Source organism: Artemia franciscana, chromosome 9 (assembly GCF_032884065.1).
Source record: "Artemia franciscana chromosome 9, ASM3288406v1, whole genome shotgun sequence".
Lineage (NCBI taxonomy): Eukaryota > Metazoa > Arthropoda > Branchiopoda > Anostraca > Artemiidae > Artemia > Artemia franciscana.
The window spans coordinates 35,264,531-35,290,493 of record NC_088871.1 but is presented as its reverse complement, the minus strand read 5'-3'; the positions used below and the strand labels follow the sequence as shown (position 1 = coordinate 35,290,493).

The window sequence follows — 25,963 nt, the reverse complement described above, 5'->3', positions numbered from 1 at the left end:
CTTGTTCTGGACTTCACAGCACCTTCGAGCAAAGGAACAGCTAGGGCAATGGCTATGGAACTCTTGGACCCGGCAGCCTTCTTCATTCTATCGGTCACTTCTTGAAGTAGAGTATCTGCTACTGTTCTCTTTTCTCTGATGCTCTAAGTTTTTCTTTTCGCTTTCCAAGTCTTCTATTTCTTTCTTTTTGTCGTGGACCTCCTGCAACTTCCACTTGTTGTCCTCTTCAAAAGCTCCTTTCTCCTTCTCGGATAGCTCTTCTTTTTCTTTTCATGCAGATATTGTTGGTACCGAGACCGTGCAGAACGTGTAAGATTCAACAGTTCTTTTGTAATAACAAACCGTTCTGGTTTTCCTCCATAAAGTCTCAACGTGTCATATACCATGAATCTCGCATCCAGAACGCGTTCAGACATTAATGCATGGTCTTCACCGAGAATCCTACCAGAACACGAGAACCCACACTCAGCATCTGCGCTGTCAGGCGATAACGTCAGCATTGCTTCGATAAGCTTGGGAAGCTCCGGATACTTGCTGTCCCCACGCTCATACACCAGTCCAAAGTAATGGCTCCAAAAATGATCGATCCGAGTAATGTCCTCAAGGGGTCCATTTTCCGTTCGCAAAAGCGGCCACTCAGCCTGGGCGACGTCTGAGCTTGCTCCAATTGCAATCTTGCGTGCCAAAGCCGCTATGCCTGCAATGCTTCTTGAATCATTCATGTTGATCGGACTCAAAAAGCGTAAAGCCTCTAGAAAACCATCCTTTTCCAGAGGACATTTGTTCAAAATATGGCGAATCCCCGCAATAAAATGTTTTCGCACATTGACATAGAAAATGGCCTTGTCTTTCAGTGTTGCTTTCTCACGGAAATACCGTTCCACATTTTCTGAAACTATGGGCTTTTCTGCAAATTTTTCAGCAAGGTTCAACATTTCAGGTGAGAAATTTTCAATCTCGGTCATGAAATCTGGAGTAAAGACCCGTCCGCAAAGCGTCACAACTAGTCTTTTGATCTCTGAGTTCAGATGAGAGGCTCTTCTTTCTGGAACAGGTGGGTAAAACTTATGAACAGTTCTGCTGAGGCTAGAACAAAATCGAGTTGGGCCTTCATAGTCGCACTTCTGATATAAGCCACAATCTTCAGAAATTTGGGAGTGGACAGAAGTTTCTTCAGCTTTTTTTTCTCTCGGCATGAAGTTCAGGAAGTACTCTGAGATTGCAGACAACTGCTGCATGATTCTAGCAAGGGCACGTCCGATCGTCAGCCAGCGGCTTAGGACATGCTATATGAAAGCATTCTCTGGCACTCTTACTTTCTTTTGGCACTTTCAATAGTCTTCACAACGTGAAGGCCAGTCGTCAAAAAATGAATGCACAAGAATAACAAAGTCGGGACTTTCTTCTCCGAACACCTGAAGACCTTTCAAGAAAGCGTTATGGATTTTTCAAGTACCAATATTCAACATTCCCTTTCTCACCCCTTTCTTTTTTTGGCATTGGAATTGTTCCAAACGTCTTTGTTGACGTTTGGTCCATTACTTCCAAGCGTAATCAGTTTTTCAAGTGGCAGCTGATTCTGCTCAATGGCTGACATAATCTTCCTACACAGATCATCACTTGTCGCGTGGCCCATAAAACTTGTGCATAAAAGTCTGCTCTGGATTTCGTTTCCATATGAGGACGAATACTGAACACGTATCTGTAACTCTTTCATACCAGCGTTGTTGGTTGTCTCGTCATATTCTAGTACAAGATATGACTGAATGTCCTTCACAAGCACAAAGCACTGGAAATCCCCCAACTCTCCCAAAGAGAACGGATCCGATCCAGTTACGTCAATACTTGACGTAAATCTAAAATCTAGATGAAATCTAAATCTAAAATACAATAAATCTAAAATACTTGACGTAAAAATCTAGAACTTGTGCTTATTATTCCCCCCAAGTTTCATCCCAATCTCTTTACTCTAAGTGTTTTCCAAGATTTCCGGTTTCCTTCTCCAACTCTCCCTAATGTCACCGGATCTGGTCGGGATTAAAAAAAAAAGAGTTCCAAAGAACGAGAGCCTTCTAAATATCAAATTTCATTAGGATACGATTACCTGTTCTTAAGTTAAAAATACCTCATGTTTTCTAATGTTTCCGAATTAACTGTCCCTCCACTCCCCGCCCCAGATTGTCGAATCGGGGAAGAAACTATTTCTAATTTAATCTGGTGTGGTCCCTGATACGCCTGCCAACTTTCATCGTCCTAGCTTATCTGAAAGTGCCCAAACTAGAAAACCGGGACCAACAGACCAACAGAAATTGCGATCACTAATGTCACTTTGTAAATGTCAAGTGCCATAAAAACCAAATAATCACCTGTTACTTACGCCTGCACAAGCTTACAGTAAGGATGCAGCGCATCGGTGATCATATACATGAGTTACTTCATACATAGGGACATTCCGTCGGAGATCTTACCGGGGAATATCGCATCGAAGGTTGCGACAATATGGTCTGAGAAGTTAGCAGACATGGACCTCTGTACCGTCTGAAGTGCCCATATTAACTCAGCTTTATAAGCGGCATCACGCTCACAAAACATGTTTGTACCAACTAACAGTTTATCCTTGGTTTTTTTCATCAACTCGAGATTGTCCGTTCAGGTGAAGCTATAGTGGATGTAGTTAAGCAGTAACTGCGGCTTTGTGTTCTGCAGATCGCACATGTTGGTTTACTCCTGAGCAACCCCAGCTGTGCAACCAAAATTTTTCAAGCAGAGTTTGCAAAAGAACGAATACTGGTCGTTCCCAGTCTTACACCATTCGCCAATCTTTCTACCGCAGTAATCCGTCTTAGCAAGCCATGAACTATTAAACTTGGTAGGCCCCATACGTAATTACCAAGCATCACCTACAAAATAGCATCCCGAGATTAAAAGACCATAAAAAGAAAAAATATGGATATGTCCAAGACTGGGCCGTATTCACATCAGCCTTTAAAATAGCGTTCAGGCAGGAAACGCATAAGTCACAAGAACTCCAGTCTCATTAAGCAGATACTGCTAGCCTGTCTACTGATCTTTGCTCATTTCGGACAGGCCCAACATGACAAAAAAAAACATAGGCTACTAAGTGAACACAACAGCATGACCCAGGCAGAAGCTGAGCCAGCATGGCTCAGGCCCAGCACAAAACATTAGCTAAGTTCAAACAGCTCAACAGTTGTAATTAATTATCGACCTACACCGAAAGACTGCAAAGTCTGCAACAGAGTCAAAAGCAAAAAGAAAAGCACATCTTGGCTTACTTAAAGAGAAGTAAAAATTGTAAATCATGAGCAATGTTCTTATTGCTCTTCAGCCGAAAATATAGGAATAATAGGATTTTAGCCAAAATATAGGAATAATAGGATTTTAGCCAAAATATAGGCATTTTATAGGAGTGCATTAGAATATAGGAATTTATTGGAATTTATAGGCGAGTCCGAACGCGGCACGTGGGAAAAGACGATAAATCTAAGAAATATTTACACATGTGGCGTGAAAAATTACTGACAAATTATATACTTTTTTCTACCGACCTTTAAATGTTGTAAAAAAGTACTAGAATTGTTTTTGTTTTTTCCTTCTCTTGAAAAGTCGAAAATTTCCTACAAAAGAGATATGTACGAGGGAGCCGCAACATGATCTTTAAAATTTATTTGTTGTCATTTGATGTTCTCTTTGGTTCCCTCTTTGCAAGTTATATCTCGAGACTTCATGTATTTTTAAAGGAAAAACAATAAAGTTGCAAATTGTAACAATGAAGAGTCTGAAAAAAAAATTTAAATTTTGCGATTGCACTTTTACTTTTCAATTTCTTAAATAAGATTTTCCCTTGACAGGTCAAACTATCAATTTGAAATACGTTGAGGTGGACGGAGGAGGGAGTAGAATTTTAACCTGTGTTGCAACATCTAAGCAAAAATACGATTAGATATGGATCCAAAATATTACCCTTGATTATTTTTTTTTTTAAAAGCTTATGGACAACATTTTTCGCTGCAGAAAATTTCGAACGAAATTACAAAAATACTAATGGACAATTCACACGCCTCTAGCCTTATTTTGATTGTGTTGGACCTAGGTTTTCTTCTGCTAATGTATTTATAAATAAATGTAATTCTTTGAGTCAAAGGACAATACGAAAAGCACCAGAAGTCGCACGCAACATGCATTAATTTTGCTTTAAACTTTCTTTAGATAAATATTTGCTTAAACCCGTAAAGTATATACAAAAGTCAATTACAGAAGCAAGGAAAGGAGAAAATACTACTCATACCTGTCGAACCGCATTGATGACAACTTTATCTAAGGTAAAAGAAGGATAGGCATGGATCCCAAATATTTCTCTTGATTGGTCTTCAAAATTACTTGAATCCAAATTATTGTCCAATAGATTTTTCACCATATCTATCAAACCGCCATAATACTCCGGTGGGCTCAGACAAACTGAAAGAGAAAAAATTACATTCCCTACCACCAAGGGGTATTAAGGCTAATGTATGTTTTGGGTATGTCCAAGTTTTGGGTATGTTTTTCTTCTACAGTATTACAACTTCATGTTTCAACGCAAAATTACTATCGACTATCATTCACGAGATTCAGCTTCCTCCATCTACCTGATAATATTTTTAAATTGACGTTGCTGTTGATTTTTTTTTGTTATTTAAGATTGAAAAATACACTCAAAGGATTTCCAAAGGTGCAAAAATTATTAATTTCCTAATTTTCAAAAGTTCATATTATTCTCTGAGAAAAAATCAAACTAATATCATAATTCTGGCTTAATGCCTGGGAGGAAATGAAACTAATGAATGATATAAATGCCTTGTTTTTTTCGTGTAGTTTGAAACTGTAAGCTTGTCTTAAAACCACATGTATCACAGAGAAAATAAACCCTAAGAAGGGCAATTAATAAACTTCACTTTTAAACCTTCTTTTTTAATTTTAGCCTCAAAACAAATGAATAACTCTGAAATTTACTTACTGCTCGAAAAATAAGCATAGAAAGACAAAAGAAATCGAGTCTAAAAGAAAAATCCCAACAGAGTTTTGAGACAAATATTCAAATAAGTCCATGCTAAAATCTACTTAAGCATATTCTCAGTGTTTAAAAAAATCAGAAAACACAAATATTTCTGGATTTTTTTTTTCAACTCCATGACAACCATATCAACATGAAAAGCAATCATTTTTTATGCTTCGTAAATTAGTTTAATTTCTTAACAGATCATATAGTTAAAGAATACTTCAAAAGTCACACAGTCTAAGAATTATTTTTGTAATGAGACTAAGCTTGAGCTGCAACGGATATATACACAGTAGACAAGATTTTTCAGCAAAAGTCCAGTCAAAACTAAGATAGCACGATTAAAGCGTTCAGATTGGACAGGACAGTTTTTTTAGTATACCTTTGCCTTTATGGTACTATTTGGCCCATTTTTCGTTTCTCGCTGTCATTTTCACTTTATTTGGGAAAATTAACTTTTGTTTCCCCACCCCCTAGGACTTTGACGAAGTTACGGCACTGAATCTTAGTAGCTCTAATTTACTTTAGATTGTTTGTATCTCGGTAAGCTACAAAACCCAATTTTTCTTTCTAGAGTCTTTGAATAATTTCACAATTTTCTTTCTCTCTATCTTATGTTAGGAACCAATGAATAAATAGAACTTCGATGAAAGAGACTAGAATATTCTTATTAAACAGGGGAAATGAAACGCCTGATCCAGGTCTCAGCAACGAGTTGTATTCCCCCTGTGGTGCCTGGAGAGTTGAGCTGGCAAGGACAAAAGCTGTGCCATTTGGGCTGGAGTCTCCCATGACTACTCAGTTCAGCATTTACATAATTTTACAAGCTTTGGCACTCAAATATATTATTTTTAGAAGTACTTAATAGCAGTAGTGTCAACTTGTAGATAAATTGTTGGGTCCAATCACCGTGATTCAATCTTTCGTGTCCACAAAACTCGTGAAAATTATTGAAAAATCAACAGATAGCTCAGACAGCATCAAGGATTTACTAGTCACTCGCTTCTTTCGTTGTCGGTTTCCCATGCATTCCTACAAAATATGCTAAGCAGGCGGTAACATGGCACGTGAGGTCCTTTCTGGCCAGAAATTCAAGAGGAATGTTTGGGGGAGGGGAGTAAGTCACCTGACAGGAGGGAAGACAAATTTGAGCATTCTTGCACCTGAACCATAATTTAAATAAGATATATTTAAAGAATTCTATAGATTAGCAGTAATCACGTCCGATTTTAACCCTTGCTAGTCGTAGCTAGTCGTAGGTTTAGTCCCGGATGGAATTACTTTCCTCTCTTAGTTCATTTTACTTTTGCAACAGGAAACGGCGGAGAAAGGCAAAAATCAAAAAAGGAAGGTTGAGTGAGAGTGAGTTTTTTAGAGGGGAGGAGGAGTAGCTGATGGTAGCGATATTGAGGTGCGCAAAAAAAAATTCGGATACGCAAAATCAAAAGTATATAATGAATTATTATAGAGATTTCCAACTACCGCTGGGCAGTTCTGGCTTATGAAAAATAAATTGTTCTTAATTTATAAGAACTTTCGATTTACTGAGATTTCCATATGAATCCCCGCTTGATGAATGGAAGGTCTCCACCTGAAAATCTTACTTTTTGGGGATCAAGAACAACACGAGTAATTAATTAATACCACCTCACGGGCTTCATTGCAAAAAACAAATAGATAGCTAATGACTAACCAGCACAAATCATGCTGAAAAACTAGGAATTCCCGGCAAAGCCCAAGGAACTACTGAGGAACACTTTTTCCATAATTCGGGGCGAATTTCCTCTTTTGTGCATATTTCGCAGATTCTTGGCCCACCCCAAAAAGGTGTTCTTGTACAACAGAAAAATTACATACTTGTTGGCCGCATTTTCAGGACAATGGAAGCAGGTATTTCCTTCCCTTCTTTGTAGTCACTAGCTAACTGACTTGCAATGCTCTTCATTTTGGATAGCCTTTCACAAAGTATTTGATGCAATCGCATAAAGGCATACCACGCGCTATTGCCAACTAATAGAGTATAGTCGATTCCACTCTAGAATACAAACAAAATTTATCAAAAATTTAGTAGTAACCAAAACTCAAACAAAATTAACCAGAATACAGTATTCGTATTCATTCAACAATATTATAGTCTCGGGATTAAATGTATTTAAAGAATTGCACTACCATCTAGTATTTGATGGAAACGAATCCTGGCAGTTTTCAGCTTAACAACTAGTAAGTAAAGCAAAAGTGGAAAAATTGAGCTGATACTCTCAATTTAGCGTTTTTATCAAGCCATGGCTTAACGAGCAAAAGTTACTAATTGAAAACTAATTACTCCTTCTCCCGAATTTACTCCGTCAATTACAAGAAGCGCTCGAGCATGCAAATGCGCAGGAGAGGAGGAGACTTGTAGGGTAGTGCTCTGGGCTCGGGCTCCCCTTATTCTAAACTTTTCCAAATTTTTCGGTACACCTAATTCCAATTATTAAATACATTTTACAAAAATTAACAAACCCATCAATTTTTTACATGCATATTTGTTAATCTCGATGAGTCGGACAAAAAAATTTGGGAGGGGGTTCAAACTCGGTAAAATCCTAATAAAAATTATCCATACTCCATTACACTTGGCAGGACAGAGTTTACCATAGTTTTGATATTTTTCCGACCTTTCCTCACATAGCAGATATGAACTAGTAATATTGTGAAAAAAAATTAGGTCACCTTCATTCATAATGATTTACACAAATTCCAGCTAATGTAAGTATCTTAATCATAAATGGAAAGTTAAAATAAAACGGAACTTCTGTCTCAAACAAAATTCAATGGCTCAACCGTTTTAAGAACCAGAAAATATTTCACAGTTCTGACTATGATTCTGGAACATCCCTGATCTATTCGATCCCGACTAATCGTTTAGTCACTAGTCAACATAAACGTTTCGCCCGGCACATACTTCCCTGTTATGACCCATCCCATGTTTTAAAAACCAAAGACTAAGCATTCTAGTTAAGATATACCTTAAAATTTTGGTGTATTTTAGACTCCTCCCCTCATCCCCCTCTGAATTAAGCTTCCCAAGGCTCGGACCCATATGCACCGTATGCGCTATGGCTCAAACAAAAGCCTCATCTTACAAATAAGAAAACAATTTCCGGAACCTAATTTTTTTTTTCATGATAAACGATAAAAACAGTGGATAATTACACAATGTCTAGGAAATACCTGCTCAAGAAATTCTTTTTTCAGATTGACATGATTGAAAATTAGTGTGGTGTTCGTAAATATCTAATATTCAAATTAACTGGGATTAGAACCTATAAACTTCACCTGCTGCGAATTCACTTTAGTTTACTGAACTATACCTCGAGAACAGGATTTCCATTATTCAATCATAATTTTAGCACAAAGGCGTACAAAGAATGAATTATAGTGGGAATATGAACTTCATTCCCGTGGCCTTCGTTGACTAAATGAAAGAAACTCAACATCCATTTTTTCATAATAATAACAATAACAATGAATAAAAAAGCTTACAGTATAACGAAATAGAGAATTTAGAGGCAAAAATTGAAATAAAAGAAAACAAAAACATACAAAAAAATGAAACCATAAGAATAAGTGGTTGAAAGAAGAAAATTTAAAAAGCCTTACAGTGTGGGATATAGGACTAGATCCTCGTGACGTTGGTTCGCTTTTAACTTCACCATTTACAATTTTTTCTTCCTTAACTACTCCATTTATTTCTCCATTTGAACTTTTACTTCTACCGTTTCCTAATTGCGGATCAGGCGGCTGTTTAACTGAATTTCCTTTCCTTCCACTTTTCGACACAAACGGACTATTCCTTCCAGTGTTTTCTTCTTCCTCATCTAAAGAAAGAAATATACGAATCAATATCGTCGATAGTTTTATTCAAAAATTATTCTTTCCTAGGATATACCACTTTCGCCAAAAAGAAGCCATAAGTACTTGTTTTCAATGCAATTCAGGATTAACAGATTCAACTATATTCATCTAAATGAAAACAAGGTGTAAAACAAGCTGTAGGATCTTTGCTTCACCCGAAGCTGTAATCAGATAAAAACTGACGAGTGTTTTAAAATCAAGACACGCAAAGTTCCCTATAGAGGCAATACTTAATAGTAATGCCGGTATGGTTGAAGTCTGTGGTATCTCTGATGTCTATGACACATGGCACTCTGCTCCTTTTGGTTTTCAGCGTGTAGTAATTGGAGGGCGCCTACTTGTCATTTTTCTTTTTAGTGTTTTGTTTTGTTTTTTCTGCTTTTTTCTTTTTCTCCTTGCATCCCCGGCCATAGAGCGTTGCGGGTGGTATATGATAATGTTTGTGTGTTTATTGTTTTTGTTTGCTAATATGAATAATTATCTAACTATGTATCATACAAACAAACTATTCCAGTCCATCAAGTATACAGATAAAGAGATTTTAAGTTTATTGAACACCAGATAAGTTGAAAAAGAGCGAAACACTAAAGATTAGGCTCTTACGGAATTATAAATGATGTTCTCAATCTGCAAAGATATTGCGAGAGGCGACTTAAACGTAGCTTCAAAGAGGGTGGGGGACAGAAGAAGAAGAATCCTACTCAAGAGCCAACGGAGAACTTCAAACTACTTCTATGTTTAGCAATTATTGGTCTTTTTCCTTATAAAACAAACGAAGCAACATTTGAAAGGAATTCCACGATGTCTCTCGCGAGTTTTCGTGGAATGAACCCTGTCATTGTTAGTTTTTGTGTTTCATCTCCAGCAAGTCTAATCTTAGTGGTGTTTTAGGATTAAATTGCGTTTAAGACTAGAACTTGTCTTGTTTATCCAGACCCCAGTTGTCAAATGTAGGGGTAACATTTAAAAACGAAGGTAGGAGGGAACAAGTCGTGCACTGATGAGAACCCGCTACCTTTTCCTAATACAGGGAAAATGGCAACATCTTCAACAATGCTGATTTTAAAGACATTGAAATAAAAGTAAAATCGGGGTAATCTGGCAATGCATTCAATTAAGGTCATCAGCAGAAATTAGAAAACAAAATCTACAGTACTGCACTGTACTTTCATACCTTTTTTCGTCTTCTATCAACGCTTGTTGAATAAATGGCTGAAATATTGAGTTTTGAGTTTGGTTAATCTTTCTTTTTTTTTAGAAAGCCTCATTTCTTAAGATTGGCGTAAAATATGTCCTAAATCGTTTTTTTTCTAAAACATAGCTTTTCAGCCCTCACTTGAAATTTAAGGGAGTTGCGGACCCCTCACCTATTCCTAGTGAAGCCTCTCATAGTATTTCTGTGTTATTTAATTAAACTATGGCAGCTGTCAGAGCTTCCTACAAGCCAGTCCTTAAGTACGTTTTACTCTTCAATCTAATTCTCAAACTGAAAGTGCACCTTTTATTTGTTTGTTGTTTTTTTTTTTTGTTTTTTTTTTTTTTTTTTTTTTTTTTTTTTTTTTTTCTATCAATAAAGTCTACTTTTCACCAGATAAATATCCTTCCACTTCCTATTTAGCTTTGCAATTAGAGGCAATAATGGCTTTAAAATTCAATTCACTTGGTGATTTATACCATGCTTCTTACACGTCTGGGTGCTCAAAGAAAATGTAATAATTTTTTGCAACTTTTCTTTAATCTGTAATTTTGATCCAGGTTCAACCAGTATTATTTACTATTGCATTTAGGTTTTATTTAGACATCTAAAATATATTGATATAGTTATAAACACGATTGACTGACTCTTCAATACTTCGAAAAAAACTACTAAAAGCTAAAAACTAAAAGAGAACAACTAGTTTTTTTGGAGGGGGGGTGGGTGGGGTGGAGAAGAGAAACTGAAAGCCCGAAAAATGCATCTTTATACCGCAAAATATATTATTTAACTTTCCTTGGGGGGGGGGGAATCTAACAATAAATTTTTGAATCTAACAATAAAAAAACGGAGCACCAGTCCCTCACCACACCAAATTGTAGTCAAAGATTCTTTATTATTGGGCATTATACGCCAGTTTGCATTTCACGAACAAAATACTAGGACAAACTTTAAGGCAAGCAACTTATTTTTTCGCTATTACATACATTCTTTCTCAAAAATCAATTTGAAAGCTGTTTCTCATTCAATGATTATTTTCAAAATTTTGGATTGTGCCATGAAATGTCCAAATGTACCGCATTTTACCAGGACTTCTAAACTGTACCGAAAACGGCACAATTGTACCACGTTGAAAACGCTGTCCCTCAACTTTCCTTTCAAAGGTAAATCTATATGAGTTATTATATATCTATAATACCGTTCTATCTCCAGGATAATGTACCGCAATTCAACCGTAACATTACCACTCATGCACGTAAATCCGTCACAAAACTTTTTTTTAATTTGCTTAACTAAATATCTCATCCAATTATTCTCCTTCTATATGCATCAGAATTTAACAAAGATTACTAAGCAATATTTCGCTTGGAAAGTCATAGACTTAAAGGTTAAAAGATCGTACATTTTTCCAAGTTTGTTTTTCTTCTTCTTCTAAGATCAACTGTTTTTCAGCAGGAAGAGCATCATGTTCAGCGGCAAAGGACATTGAATTCAAAAAAAAAAAAAAAACAATAATCATTTGATTTCGACACAAATTGACAGTCCTCTGCCAATCCCGACATCATCCCTACGTTCTTTATTTTGGCTGTGTTACATGAAATAAGAAAAGCTACAACTATTACTACAAACTAGTCGCAGAGTTAAGCCACTTCAAGCCAACGCACACTTCCTCAATGCCACCCAATTTTTACGTTCTGCTTTGGTCATTAGAAAAAAAAAACGACAGACTTGAAAGTATTTTTTAACAAATTCAGCCTTAATCTGGAGATTCTACATTATTTAGCCCTCCCCCCCCCTTCAGTGGATTAGTTAACAGAAATGTTTAAGGGACATGTCTCTGCCAACCCAGAGGAAATGATCAAGTCATCAAAGCTACTTCAATGATACACATATTGAGTGGGATTTTCTTCATTAAGAATGGGATCTCAAACACGAATAATTAAGAGTCGCGTTTGGCACTTCATAATCAGGTTATTCCTCAATATTATTCTTAGATAGTTTGCTTAACACATATCAAGCATTGCATTCCATTCAATACAAAAATATCAAAGTCAATCAAAAATCAATGAATTAACGAGTATCATAGCACAGAAGCCCTGCTGAATCACAAATATGACTTCTTTTAACCCAAATATGAACTTGGTTTGCATTATTTAGCAATGCCTTCAACGTCAGGTACGTTCACCTCCCCCCCCCCCGAAAAAAGCAAGAGATTGCTGATTTTACCAATAATCTAACGGAAACAAAGAGTCTTTAGACTAAATTGTCTTTAAGAATGATTAAAAGAAAATCAAGAAAACATTAAGAAATATACGAGGTACTTTTAAAGCACACTCGGCAAACCAAATGTCTAATTTTGGCAGAATATGATCTTTTTCTACAGGATTTGTTGACCAAGCTTTGTAGATATGACTTCCGATCAAGCTCTAATTAAATGCTATTGAAAAGGGGCTAAGCATGTAAAAAGTATTTCACAGCAGTGGATTCTATTTCCTATCCAGAACTCGTTTATTATCGCACTTAAAGGTATAAATAATTTTCTAAAGCGAAAATCTAAAACCGATGAATCTAAAGCAACTGTGTAACTATACCGGCACCTATACGAGAGATGTTATTCATATCGTTTCAACAATTTATACGGCCAGTGTAGAGATCATCGCCGTGTTCTTTGTTGTGAAGCGAAAAAATCTTATTTTTTAAAATTTTGCATTCTTTTCACCTAGTTTTCACTTCAACCAGTACACAATTATCTTTCTTCAAAAAAGTCATATGTGAGCACAAGTCTGGCCATAAAAATACTCAAGAAGTTTATTTTGGCGAAAACACACAATACATAAAGCGACAAAACAAGCAGATTCAATATGAAAAGACATAAACCATTTGAGAGAAAAACGTAGCGCAGTTTCGATAATTCAGCGGAGACAAAGGCTTGAGTGACCCCACACAGCGCACGTACATGGAGGCGTGAGACCCTTTTCAATTTATTTTCTTTTTCAGACTTCTCTGTAAGGAGAAAATGAATTTTCCTTGCCCCGACTCCCTCCTTGTAGGCATATAAAACGGTATAATTTAGGTAAAGTTAAATTACTTAAGATAGCCCGCAATCAGAAGCGAACATAGCCTAAATTTAACATGCGACCAACACATTTGCGCATCCGCAAAAATCAAACTTTGTAAATATGAATTTGCGAAACTATCATTAAATTTCGAGATTTGCATACAAACAATGCCGGTTGAGGAATGAAGGTGTCTTGTTTCTCAAGATTGAAATCTAAGTTTCTTAAAACGATCGAACAATAGTAACAAAATCAAATATATTTTAAGTGCATGCATTTGAAATGTCCATAATCCATAAGCTACTCACCCTAAAAACGGGTCAGATCGAAGAATACAGTATATCATTACGACTTACCTTGGGTGAAAACCCTATAATGGAAATTTACAGTCCCTTGACTTGAACAACAAGAAGAGGCTATAGGGTTTGGGAGCAACAAGTTAATTAAGAAAGTTAAGAGTGCACAAATAGTTGAATTGTGTCAATAATACGGCTAGTTGATTGGCTTAAAAGTCATTCTTCTTCAAAAGCTGGAATTACTGAATTGGTACCTACAGTGGCATGTAACCTAGATTAATATCACTTTAAGGTCTTGACAGCTTACTACATTTTTACAGCAAAAGTGGCTTCAGAGTTAGTGATGAAAGTAAATTGAATACTATAATATCCTTCAACAAAACTAAAATTGCAAGAATAGCTATTTACAGTTTAATAAATTAAAATACTATTTACAAACATAAATAACAGAGGTATCTACATTATAAAGAAATGCCAAAGACATCAGGCATATGAATTCAGGTAACCAAGCATAGCTTACCATCTTCATCACGTTCATCCTCAGATAATTCCTGCCTCTGATGCATAAATATATCTGGAAGAGTATGCTTCACCAAAATTTTTATTTTCTTCTTTTCCTCCTTTTGTATGCTAGCTCTCTTAGCGTGATAAATCAGTAGCTCGGCAGCGTCATCTAGAATAGTTCTATCAGAATAAGGGAGTATCATATGGGGTCCATTAGATCGCAGTGAGCCTCCTCCTCCTGTTTCTGCCTGTTCTTGCCTCTAAAATAAAAATATTGTTCATACATTTAAGCAAAGAGTATCGAAAAAAAAACAACAGGAAACTAAAGTTAATCTCTTAGAAAAGAAATAATAAAAAATTAACAACATCAAATATTACCTAGCAAAATTCTAAAACTGTCTACATTTTTGAATTTCAATATGTGCTAGCATTATATCCACCAGTTCTGCTGCTACTCCTGGAGGCTTTCTAGTTGGCATTGGATATATATTTAGTTCCTCCGACAAGTTCCTACTGTAATTAGCTTGAAATTTCTATTAAACTGACGTTTAAGTGTCAAAAGAATCGCTCCTTTTCAGTTTCCCCTTTATTTTGTTTTTACGTCTAAATTAAATAATTGTCCAGGGTAGCCCCCCCCCTCCAAAAAAAACAACCCCTAGATTTTCTGTAATCTTGCAATTTTTTCCTTCTTCTAGAGAGGATGTTGATGACTCCCAAAATTGAGCTGTATATTCCTAGAGACATAGCAAAAACTTATTGTTCACTTTCATGCAAAAATGACCAACAAAAAGCTCTGATCTCCTCAAGGAAGGCTTCCTTGACACTAATATTGGTCTTCAGTCTCCCTGTAGAAACTCTGTCTTAGTAGCCCGAAAAAAAAAATGCATTTCCTGTAAGTGGGCAACCACTCAAAATCAGTGCTGTGTCTGATCACACGAATTCGAAAGATCTCTTTCAGGCAAAATCAGAACAGGTTCGAACGACAAGAGCTTGCTGCGATACGAACTTCAATGTATGTGATCATTGCTAGCACTCTCTAGTAAGTCTAATAGGTACAGCATGGAACTGACTGCGATTTTTTACAAAATGTTTTTGACCACTGTCATACTGAAGAAACCCACCCTCCCTCTCCACTTGCTCAGCTGAGCACTTTCTATTGCATCTTAAGTACCTTGGTTTTTTTTTTTACTATCGCTAGTGAGGTTTTTTCATGCAGTCCCATATTTCACATAATGCTACATGCAGTTTGTGAAATGGGCTGTTGAAGAACGAATCATTTTCTAAATATATTTTTAATTATTAAATTTAGAGGGCATATAATTCATAGAATAAAATGGTATTAAACCATCAACATTGCTATTATTATTATTGCATTTCTTATTTTGATTGATGTGTGTTAAGGAAGGAGTTGAGAAGGTGTAACGTTAGTGGTAGCCGGGTATATGATGTTATAGTTGTTTTTATAAAACCCTTTTGAGGTTAACATAAACTAACAGATTTGTTTGATTATCCCTCCTCCTTATGATACCGTGGCATCTGGACTTCGGAATGGTTGTAGTTGTGTTAACCTTTTGTTGATAATTGATATTTTTTTTTAATCTTGTCTTAAAAGCATTTTTAACATTCCATCTACCACGTGACATTGCGCTTGATTTTCTTGAGATGTTACGTATTTTCGTTAAGCTTCGGTTCAGGTTTAGTGGTGTTCAGACATTGCTTCTATCGTGGCCCATGAAAATTGGCCAATATGGGGCTAAATAAATAAACAAAACTATGAAGCAAAACGCTGAGGCACCGTGCATTATACTAACAATGATGCAAAATTTACTATCTGATGATAAGACAACAATTGGTAAACAGCTAGAGGTAATTTTCCGTGATGACTTATTTTATGTTTTTGAAAATAGGCTCGACATCAAGAATTGATAGTTATTTCCACTCAGGAAATAACCAAATTAGTCAACCTAAATTGACAAAATATTGTTTGCATTAAGCTTTTCAATGTTATTTCGTCAGAACAAAAATGAAAAAGACGTATCTGACCATTCTTTCCGAGCATGTGATAGAGAGAGAAACTCATTCCTGGATAAAACTGTTACCTATTGATCATACTTGTGGGCCAAACCGCAGAGTGTGCCATCAGGGAATGGAGACCTGGATGCTTAGCTGAAGGTTAAATGTATTTCCACAAAACGTCCAAGTCCAAGTCAATATAAAGAGCCCAACCCATACTATGGAAATCCCGGCAAACGATGCGCTGAAGGTGTCATCGGCACCTTCTCCAAATAATTGGCAAGCCTATATTACGGTACCCCGACAAGCGATGCGTTGAAAGTTCCATCAGCGCCTTCTCCGAAAAACTGGGCGGCTGAGATACTCCTTCGGAAACATAGACAACCCCTCAGTGTAGGGAGCTGGAACGTCTGTTTAATGAAGGGCCTAACAACCCAGTCGTTTATCGCTGGGGAATTATTGCGCTACAACAAAGACATCATGTGCGCTTCAGAAACTCGAATCAATGACATTGTGGAAGACTCAGAAATAAGAACTCCTGAGGAAGACTCTTCTTTCTCCTTTTTCAACTCCGGATCCCTTGATGGATCTGCTTATGGTGGATTGGGTATCATTTTAAGCATCCTCGCATCGAAATCACTTCTGGAGTGGAAACCTATCTCACATAGAATAACAAGAGCGCGATTCAAAGGACACCTATTCAACATATATTGTAGTTTATGCTCCAACCAGAGATGCACCAGCGAGCGAAGCAGATCTTTTTTTTTTTGCGAAGCAGATTTTTTTTTTTCAACTTTCTAACTTGTACACTTAAGAAGGTCCCGAAACGAGACCTCATCATTATTGGAGAAGACTTTAACGGCAGAATTGGAGGAAAAGTATCCAATACTGAGTCTGCCATTGTCCACTTCGGTCTTGGAGCTAGATGTAGCAGGGGATCAAAACTTGTCACTTTGCCATGACGAATGATTTGGTCATTACCAATCTCAAACACAAGTCCAGCGATAGAGCCAAATAGCATTCAAATGATGGTAGAGCGAAAAGCCAGATTGATTACATCCTCATGTCCCGCCGATGGAAATAAATGGCTATGAATAATAGATTGTGACACCAATCGCTTCGATTATCCTAACATACGACAGGCATTCTGCTTAGAGATGTCTTATCAGTGTGAAGCTCTCCAAGTGCAAGCGACCGACGAGCAAACCCAAAGTTGGGATGAAGAGTGGCTGACCATACGCAATACAATCCACGAGGCTGCAGAAGCTACGATAAGATATCACAAAAGACTATCCAAAAATGGATATCAATACGCACAATTCAGCTGGCTGAGCACAAGGAACAGATATCAGACAAAAAATCGGAGTTGCTCAAGCGCCTGAGAAGAAAATGCCACCAGTCGGCTAAGAATGATAAGAACCAGTACTGGGGAATATCGCTGAAGACAGGGAAGCCAATGCCTCCAGATCCGACACCAACAAGATGTATCAGCTCCTAAAATCAATCAGGAGTAAATCACATAAGCCTACTAGTACGTCCGTCGAAGATGAAAAAGGCAAGTTACTCTCGAATAATTCCGACATAATAAATCGACGGAAGGAGCACTTTGACAAACTACTTAACCAGCACCAACTCCCCACAGCAATGGATCATAATCAGCGTTGCAATAATCAGTCGTAGTTCTGTTGACCTGCAGCAGCAAACTCACCCAGCAGTATTTACAAAGACGTGAACGTGGTTCCCCCACGTTAAATGAAGTCGACAAGCAATCAGTTGCCTGAAAAGCAATAAAGCCCCTGGTCCAGATGCCATTCCGGCTGAACTTTACAAGTATGGAGGGACAACACTTGTCAGCAGGCTGCATAAACTAACCTGTGGTATATGGGAAGAAGAGATGGTTCCACAGGATTGGGGAGTCATATTATCCTCCCGGTCTTCAAAAAAGGGCTAAGACGAAATGCAGCAGTTACCACGTGACCTCTCCCATCTGCATTGCTGCCAAAAGATTTACAATGTGCTACACAATCGTTTTCGCATCCAGTGCAACGTGAAGACAAGGCCCAATCAAGCGGGATTCTGCCCAGGTCTGGGAACAATCGACCAACCATTCGCTTTAAAACAAGCCCTTGAACAGAGGGTAAAACACCAGAAACCGACAGTGTCTCTATTCATAGATTTTATTACAGCTTTTGATTCTGTTCTAAGGGATGGAATCTGGAAGGCCATGACATAGGATGGAGTACCAGACAAGATAGTTAGGTTTATCAAAGCATACTACCAACCCCCACGAGCTCATATTCAGATCGGTGGGGAGCTCTCCTCCATGTTCCAAATTGACTTTGGTGTCCAACAGGGATGTCTATTGTCTCCTGTCTTATTTAATTTCGTAATCGACTGCATTATGACGAGAGCAATGACGACCTATTCAGGCGTCGAAGCAAGTCCCAATTTTGTGATCACCGAACTGAACTATGCCGACGATATTTGCTTATTAGCTGAATCTCGTTCAGGTATGGAACCAGAAAAATGTTCGTCTGAAGACGAGAATAAGGATATATCAGGCCCTTTTTCGGTCTGTCTTACTTTACGGCTGTGAGACAAGGGCTCTGAAACATCCGACATTCAAGTCCTCAACGCATTTGACCATTCACGTCTAAGGAAAACCATCGGCATTAAACTCCGTGATCGAGTCAGCAATGACAAACTCCGCAAAATTTGTCATCTGTTTTGATTTGGCCACTATAATTAAACAAAGAAGACTCTTGATGGTTCAGCCATACACTTCAACACCCACACCACACCTTCGTCAATAAAGCCCTCAGATGTGCACCTCTTCTAGGATGGAAAAAGCGACATCGGGGACAGAAAAGAACGTGGCTCGCCTGCATCAAGGCTGACCTAGACCCAATCGCTGGCATCAAGAAATATTTATGAAGATTGGAGAAGTTCTGGCTCGAATAGATTGAGCCACTCGCGAACAATCGAGACTCTTGGCTTACTACAATGAAAAAGCTACTGGACGCCAGGGAGAGCTGAGATGCTTGAGTCCTGCTACAAGTAAGTATACTTGTGGGGGCATTTTTACTTCATAGAAAATAAACATAGAAATTTACATACCAATATTTTTCTCCGAACATGGATATAAAGGGTCTCTAAGTCTGCAAAATATAGGAATAGAAAATATACACATAAAATAGTTAGCATAGTACCTCTTCATACAAAGTTTCAATTTCATTCAAGAGACTTTTTGTCCGTAACAACTTCATGTCATTCTGCTTGAAAGTGATTCCTTGGTGATCCAACGATTTGAGATAATATTTCTCGTTCTGTTCACGCCATATTTTATTGAAACCCTAAAGAAGAACAATGCATAACAATTACATCCACGCTCAAATACTATTCAATTAGAAGCCTGTCTCTTAACATAAATCATTAACAAATTTGTTTATTGTTGGTTAACATGGCAAAAAATTGCAATTGATTAGTGAGAGAATGACGAAAATTATATTGAAGTAAGGGATCAATTTGGATTAATCTACGACAAAAAAAAGTTTTTTCATTCAATGTACTTTATTTGTTGACATACATTGTCTTTCTTTTGAAAACAGAAAGCGTCTTATTTCTAAGACCATTTAACTACATTATTTTACATCTTTGGATAAACGGATGTTTGGCAACGTAAAGAATAACCTCATACGTATTCCCCAACTTTCATTTAAAAGCACAATCCAAGTATTACAACTTTCTGAAGCTTTGTCTGAAGTCTTCAGCCCCATCAACCACAGGTCTCAGAATCACTGCAGTAAAAATCTATTTCCATTTCCTAATTATTATCGTAGTTGGCACATGTTGTCAGTCTCAAATTGCACTTAACCCTCATAAATATCCATTTTTGTGCAATTTCGCCGTTCTTTAAAGTTCTAATAACACGCTAATAAAACAAAGAAGGTTTAGTCTGTGAATAAATTAGAAAAACCACAAATATTTCGCCAAATGCACACATGTTGTTGGTATTGGTGTAGCACATGGTTACCGTCATGTAGCACATCCGTCATGATGTGCGGAGACATAAAAAAAAACGAAGGCATGACCAGACCCGAAGTTTCAGCATTTTTGATTGCTTGATTCAGATTTTTGGTTCCCTTACATTAGGTTGTTTTTTATATCTGCATTGTCGGAGCCTCGGTGTTCTAATATCTCACTTTTTTCAACCTTTCGTTTCTTTTCGTCAACTTCATTCTGGCTGGTTGAATTTTATTTTTATTCTTATTCTATGCATTTTTTTTATTTACCGAATTTTTATCGCTTCTGTTCTATCTGGCTTTTTCTTTCATTGTTGTATCTCTTAGCGCAAGGTCTTTGATGGACTTTTCCTTAATGTCCCGATGGATATAAATTTCCTTAGTTGTTATTCCTTTATTTTCTCTGTCATTTATCGTTTATCTTATTATTTTTTTCAGGGTTGTTAATAGCCTTAGGGAGATTGTTCAAGTTATTAGACCTTTTGGCATTTATTTCGTGAATAATGTTCCGTATACAGTAAATTATTGTAAATTACATATATCAACCCCCATCAGCAAGAGCTAAAAAAATCAAACAAAAAAGCTCATTTTCCTGGAATTTCTGTTTTCATCCGTAACTATTTTGATCGTCCAAAAGCCAAACATATTCCCTAAAACGAGTTAAGTCATTGTGGCTGAAAACTACTAGATTACATGAAAAGTGACGATTGAAACAAGAACGAAAGAAGATCTGATGATAGTATAAATGGAAATTTAGTGAGATGTGCATAGCATGTTCTTGTGGCATATTCTATGTTCTTGTGAAAAATTTCCCTTTGGTCACAAACAAGTTTAAGGGTCCCTCATAACGGGATATAGCCAATGCCTAAATTATTGGAACCATTCATAATAAGGTTTATCGGATTGGCTGATTCAGACCAGTTAAGATAGATAGTGTTTACGCTATGGCTGAATTCTTATTTCATATAATCCATGCTTGTTTACTAAGGATTGATAATGAAGTTCTCTGATTTGTTGGCCTTAAATAAATTATAATAAACTGAGCTTTGGAGCTGGATCCAGTTAGCTCGAAAATTTAACTAAATCGTATCATGAATCAATTAGATAACAAACAGTTTGGTCAGGTAACAATTCGAAGGAAACAAAACACAACTAGCATGAAGGTCTGTCAAATAAATGGACAATATCAAATAAAACATCAAATAAAAACAGATGTTTGAACAGAATAAAACAGGAGTTAATAAAACAAAGTTTCAAAGTAATTCAAAAGGGTATATTCATACCTTTTGAGCTTCTCTCCATTCTTCTTCTTTGGTTTTTAACCTTCTTAGAACAACAGGAACAGCTACGGAAGGGTTTCTTTTTAAACCTTCAATGATGTCAGTTGCCTTCTCTCCGTATATCCTAAAAATAGTTTAACAGTTGCAATTAAAATAATAAAAAAATGAATCTACAAAAACTTTTAATTCAAAAAAATAAAAAGTCACAAAACCGGCAAAAAGAACTGGTTGAGAAAAAATATGTTCTTGGTCCACACCGCCTATCCCAGCCTTGCAAAAAAAAAAGATTTTCAAAGCTGCTCCAACCTTTCTATAATTCCATCACTGATATGATCTATCAGCCTAAAGTAAGCACACTCCCTTTGAAGCTAAAAAGAAACCAAACAAATTTTCTTTCTATCTGGACTTTCTATTCCACTTTTACGCATACTGCCTCTCCCAGCCACGGTGGAGACCAACGTGACAAAAACTCTATCGCTTCACAGTCTTTTATTTCTTTTTTTAATGTAACTTAAAAGTGTCTATACATCCTTTCTGGTGTTGGTATGTTACCATAGTACAAAACCACGCATTTTGAAGCTTATTTACTGCCTGCAGGGTGTATCAAAAGTGTTTCTATTTTTTTCTCTCGGGATCTATATCCTACCAAGATTTCCAAATGTTTATTTACTAAAATGGGAGCAGTAACTTTTATGTTGCTTTGATCAATTCTAAGAATAGACTCATTTTAAGTCATTTTACGGGCTTTGTTAGATAATTAAGTTAGTAAAAAGCTTGGGATGTCCAATTCGACCTGTTTCACTTAGTGAAAGTTCCCTGTATTCATAGTTCACATCTAGGGTAACACAGACTAACCCCACGCACTTCTACACAGAATTCTCCTCTCCATAGCATTCAAAAAATACATTTTTCGAGTATTTTAATAAATATTTTTGCTGTAATTTTCATAGAAGGGAAAAAGTCCCCTAGATTTAGAAACCCCCCCCCCCAAAAAAAAATGCGTGAATTAGCGTTACTGCTCCTCCATTGCAAAAAAGCCTGATAAAAATTTATTTCATAGATGACAACTCTCTCCTTAAGTCTAGAATAAGGACTAGATATATATTATAAACACATCCATCAAAAGGAAGCTAAAAAAAAAAAAAAAAACACTGATTTATTACAACTTGTTCCAGAGCTATTCCTATGGTGGGTGGTACCAGGGTAAAATTAACCTCAACATCTCCCTCCTTCCTACCGAAGAATTTTATGTGGAATAGTAACGACTCACACCATCACCCTTAGAAAATGTTGCCACCCACACCCCTGAGCCACAGAGAGCGGGGCAGCTTAATCCAGTCCCCCTCCCCCTGAACGGTCATGTACAGAATAAAAGATAATACGAGGAGGAGGCCAAAAAAGACAAAGGAGGCACAACTAAAATTAATGAATAATCAACACAACAATATATTCCACTAAGTAAGTATAGCCTTCCGGAGACGGCTACTGGCTTCAAGCCTGCTGCAGCACTTCCATAAGCTTCTGCAGTAACATAAGGATCAGATACTGAATATTTCCCCATCACGCCCGAATTATTTGTGGCATAGTGGAACCTGGATTTAAAACGTCAGATACCTGACGAACATTATCCTTATAGCTAATTTATTTTCACTATTTAATAATTTCCAGAAGGGGAAAATGCACAAATAAAAGACAACGCAACCGCTACCAATATCTTTGGTCCCGAGTATCTTTTTAATTTGTTTTTGGCGGAACAAAAGCTATGTTAGGACAATTACACTAAGTATCCGTGAAGAACCCATTATCAAACCCACATAAACAACTGACTCAGAAGATATTACCACTAGTGACCCATGTTGAACCGTGCGTTGGAGCTATTTTAATTAATAAAAAAGAATAGCAAATTGTGATGTTTTAAAACTCAAAACGATTTCATTTATTCTTTTCACAATATTTTGGAATTTGATTCTAGATAAAGTACCTGTTTAGACAAATTAAGAAGGACATCCACAAACCCAACTAGTGACACGTCAATACCCCTGAGTATGCAGCTATAAGTATGCACTCTGGACTGTGAAGAGGAATTCTTCTTATTGAACAGACATGGTGATACAACAGCTCCCTGTTTAATTTCTTCTAGGAAGCACACTCCCAACTTTATTTAAGAGATTATCCAACACAAACTAGGAGTCTACTGTAAATAACATATAAATGGCAAACAGCCGCACAATTTACTCCCGCCATTGTCAATAATCCAAGAATAAATGCTTCAACCAAAATCCCATTACATATCATATTTTCAGATAGTAAGGCTTCTTAAGAGTGATTCTCAAGCAGGGCATTTGCCACTACACTGAGTGTATGGTCACAGTCTTAACTAGACTGGAACCCAGTCTGAAGGGATGGTGCTTTACACTTGGCATTGACATCTAAAAAAATTGCTTTTAAAATAGTCTGCAAAATGCTAGAAGATAGTAATTGGTCCGTAGGAAGATGGACTACCTGCAGACTTATTCTTTTTCAAACTGGAGTCATTGCACCTAACCCAAATAAGTCAGGAATAATACCATTTGTGGGAATAATCTGGTGATAGGTAGATGTTGCGTAAAAAAGGGTCACCATTCAGTAAGTGTAACGTTCAAATTTGATCAACATCAGTGGACACCTTTTTTTTCAACGTTTGGCACAGATGTGTAATTACACCACTAGATATCGGGTCAGATGTTGGAAACACGAATATCAGAAAATCGACTTAGACACAGTCTATTTGTGACTTAAAACAGCCTAATTATTAACATTTAATTCTTTTCAATATCCCTGGCCTTCGAGAGAAACTGCATTTAATTTGGTAATCTCTAAAAAGTAGATTGTTCAAACTGAACAAATGTTACATAGTTTGTCGATATGGTGTTTGAGGGGATTTTCGTCTGAAATAAAAGGGATTTAAAGGCTTTAAGGAGTACCAACTTCGCTCTTTGCCTCCATCAGGAAATTTTTCTCAATAAAAATTTTCAAAAAGGTGATTGGGCTATTTGGAAATGATTTGACCAAGTTTGTCAACAAACAATTCATTTCAAACTCTATCAGGTGCTGATAAGTCATTAGTAAAATAGTCAAATTCAGACTGCCTCATTCACACCACTAACATTCTGTCCCAGTGTCAAATATTATTTAGAAAACCACAAAATTTGACCCGAACAAGAATGTACAACCTTTTAAAAAGAAATTTACTTTATTTTAACTCTTGCATTTTAGCCTAGAAAAGTAGTTTTATCTTTCAGAAAACCGACATTATGCAGTCAAAAAGGAGACAACAGATGAATGTTACCTTTTAATGGCTCGGATATGTATTGTGGGTGAAGACCCACCTAAAGAGTCATCCAATTTGAACCTCGCTACTTCTTCCGGTGTCATCCGCGCCATTTTCTTTTGTACCATTTCCAAAACGCGAATTGTTGCCAAATTAGCTTCCAAAACAACATCCATCTATTAAATATATTAAAAATGTAAGCTATATTTGCTTTACTTGTTACAGCAGTAACAGCTACCAGAGTATTATCGAACAATGCATACAACCAACTTTTAAAACATGGACAATAATTTTAAAGGGTATAAAACAAGAATAAAACCAAGTATCATAACATATAAAACTATATCAACTTGTATCCAATCATCGTGATTTTATTGCATCCAAACAAGTAGATAGGAAACGTTTTACCTTTTCATATGGATGCATCGGTTTTCTAACATAAGAACGGTTCTCATCTAACAGATTCAGCAAAAACATAAAATTTTTCTATGTCAAATCGGTTCCGACTCTTAAATGTAAACAACAAAAATAGAAATATTAGGTTGATTAAATAGAGAAAAAACTTACACATTTACTAAAAAAAAAAACAAAAAAAAAAACAAGTCAGATCTTTGTGAACGTATTGAACGAGTTAGCAACGGTAATTCAAAAGGCATTAAATATACAATAGCAATTTAACGGGAACATAAAACTAAAAAATGTACTTCGTGGTTTTCGATTGTTATTAACGACCGATTGTTACTTTGATTTTTTGACTTATATCTCCTGCCGGGCGCTGCTCGGCGTGGAGAGTGACACCTGCCTCCTCCATCCGCTTCGGTCCATGGCGAGTATTTGCGCTTCGCCCGGTCTGATGTTTGCCATCGTCAGGAACCCGGACAGACTGTCGGACCAACGTTTCTTCGGTCGGCCGCGAGGTCGCTTAAACCGGCTTTGATAGTGTCGAAGTCGTAGTTCGTCTTTGCGGGTAGATGTAGTAGCATTCGAAGCAGGCGCCCGAACCATCGTAAGGTTCGCTCGGCTGCTAGAGTCGAAAACCAAGACTGCTTTGTGAGCTTCAGAAGCTTCTCATTGCTGACGAAGTTGGACCATCGTAGGCTCTCGATCTTCCTCAGGCTCTTCGACTGAAATTCGTGGATTTCCTTGAGGGTTGCAGCTGATGCATGCCATGTCTTAAATCCGTAAAGCATAACAGAGCTGACTAGAGTGTTGAAGATCCGCAGTTTCGTTGTCCGACTGATGTTCGGTTTTCGTCAGAGGTTACGGTTCAGTCTGCCAATGGCAGAAGATGCTTGGATAATCTCGCTTGCAGCTCGGGGAGAAGCGAGCTA

The 25,963-nt window shown here is 37.0% G+C and overlaps 1 protein-coding gene across 3 annotated transcripts in view; it reads right to left on the bottom strand.

Moving 5' to 3' along the window:
• Window positions 1-25,963, bottom strand: part of LOC136031333 (paired amphipathic helix protein Sin3a-like) — a 110,187-nt gene that overhangs the window by 11,733 nt on the left and 72,491 nt on the right. For all 3 annotated transcript variants that reach the window (XM_065710817.1, XM_065710819.1, XM_065710818.1), the window contains exons 12-18: window positions 24,651-24,808; window positions 21,326-21,446; window positions 19,230-19,373; window positions 14,024-14,267; window positions 8,702-8,919; window positions 6,917-7,094; window positions 4,310-4,479 (exon numbers count right to left, since the gene is read on the bottom strand). In XM_065710817.1, coding sequence (XP_065566889.1) covers window positions 4,310-4,479; window positions 6,917-7,094; window positions 8,702-8,919; window positions 14,024-14,267; window positions 19,230-19,373; window positions 21,326-21,446; window positions 24,651-24,808 — 1,233 coding nt within the window. The remainder of the gene's footprint in view (window positions 1-4,309; window positions 4,480-6,916; window positions 7,095-8,701; window positions 8,920-14,023; window positions 14,268-19,229; window positions 19,374-21,325; window positions 21,447-24,650; window positions 24,809-25,963) is intronic.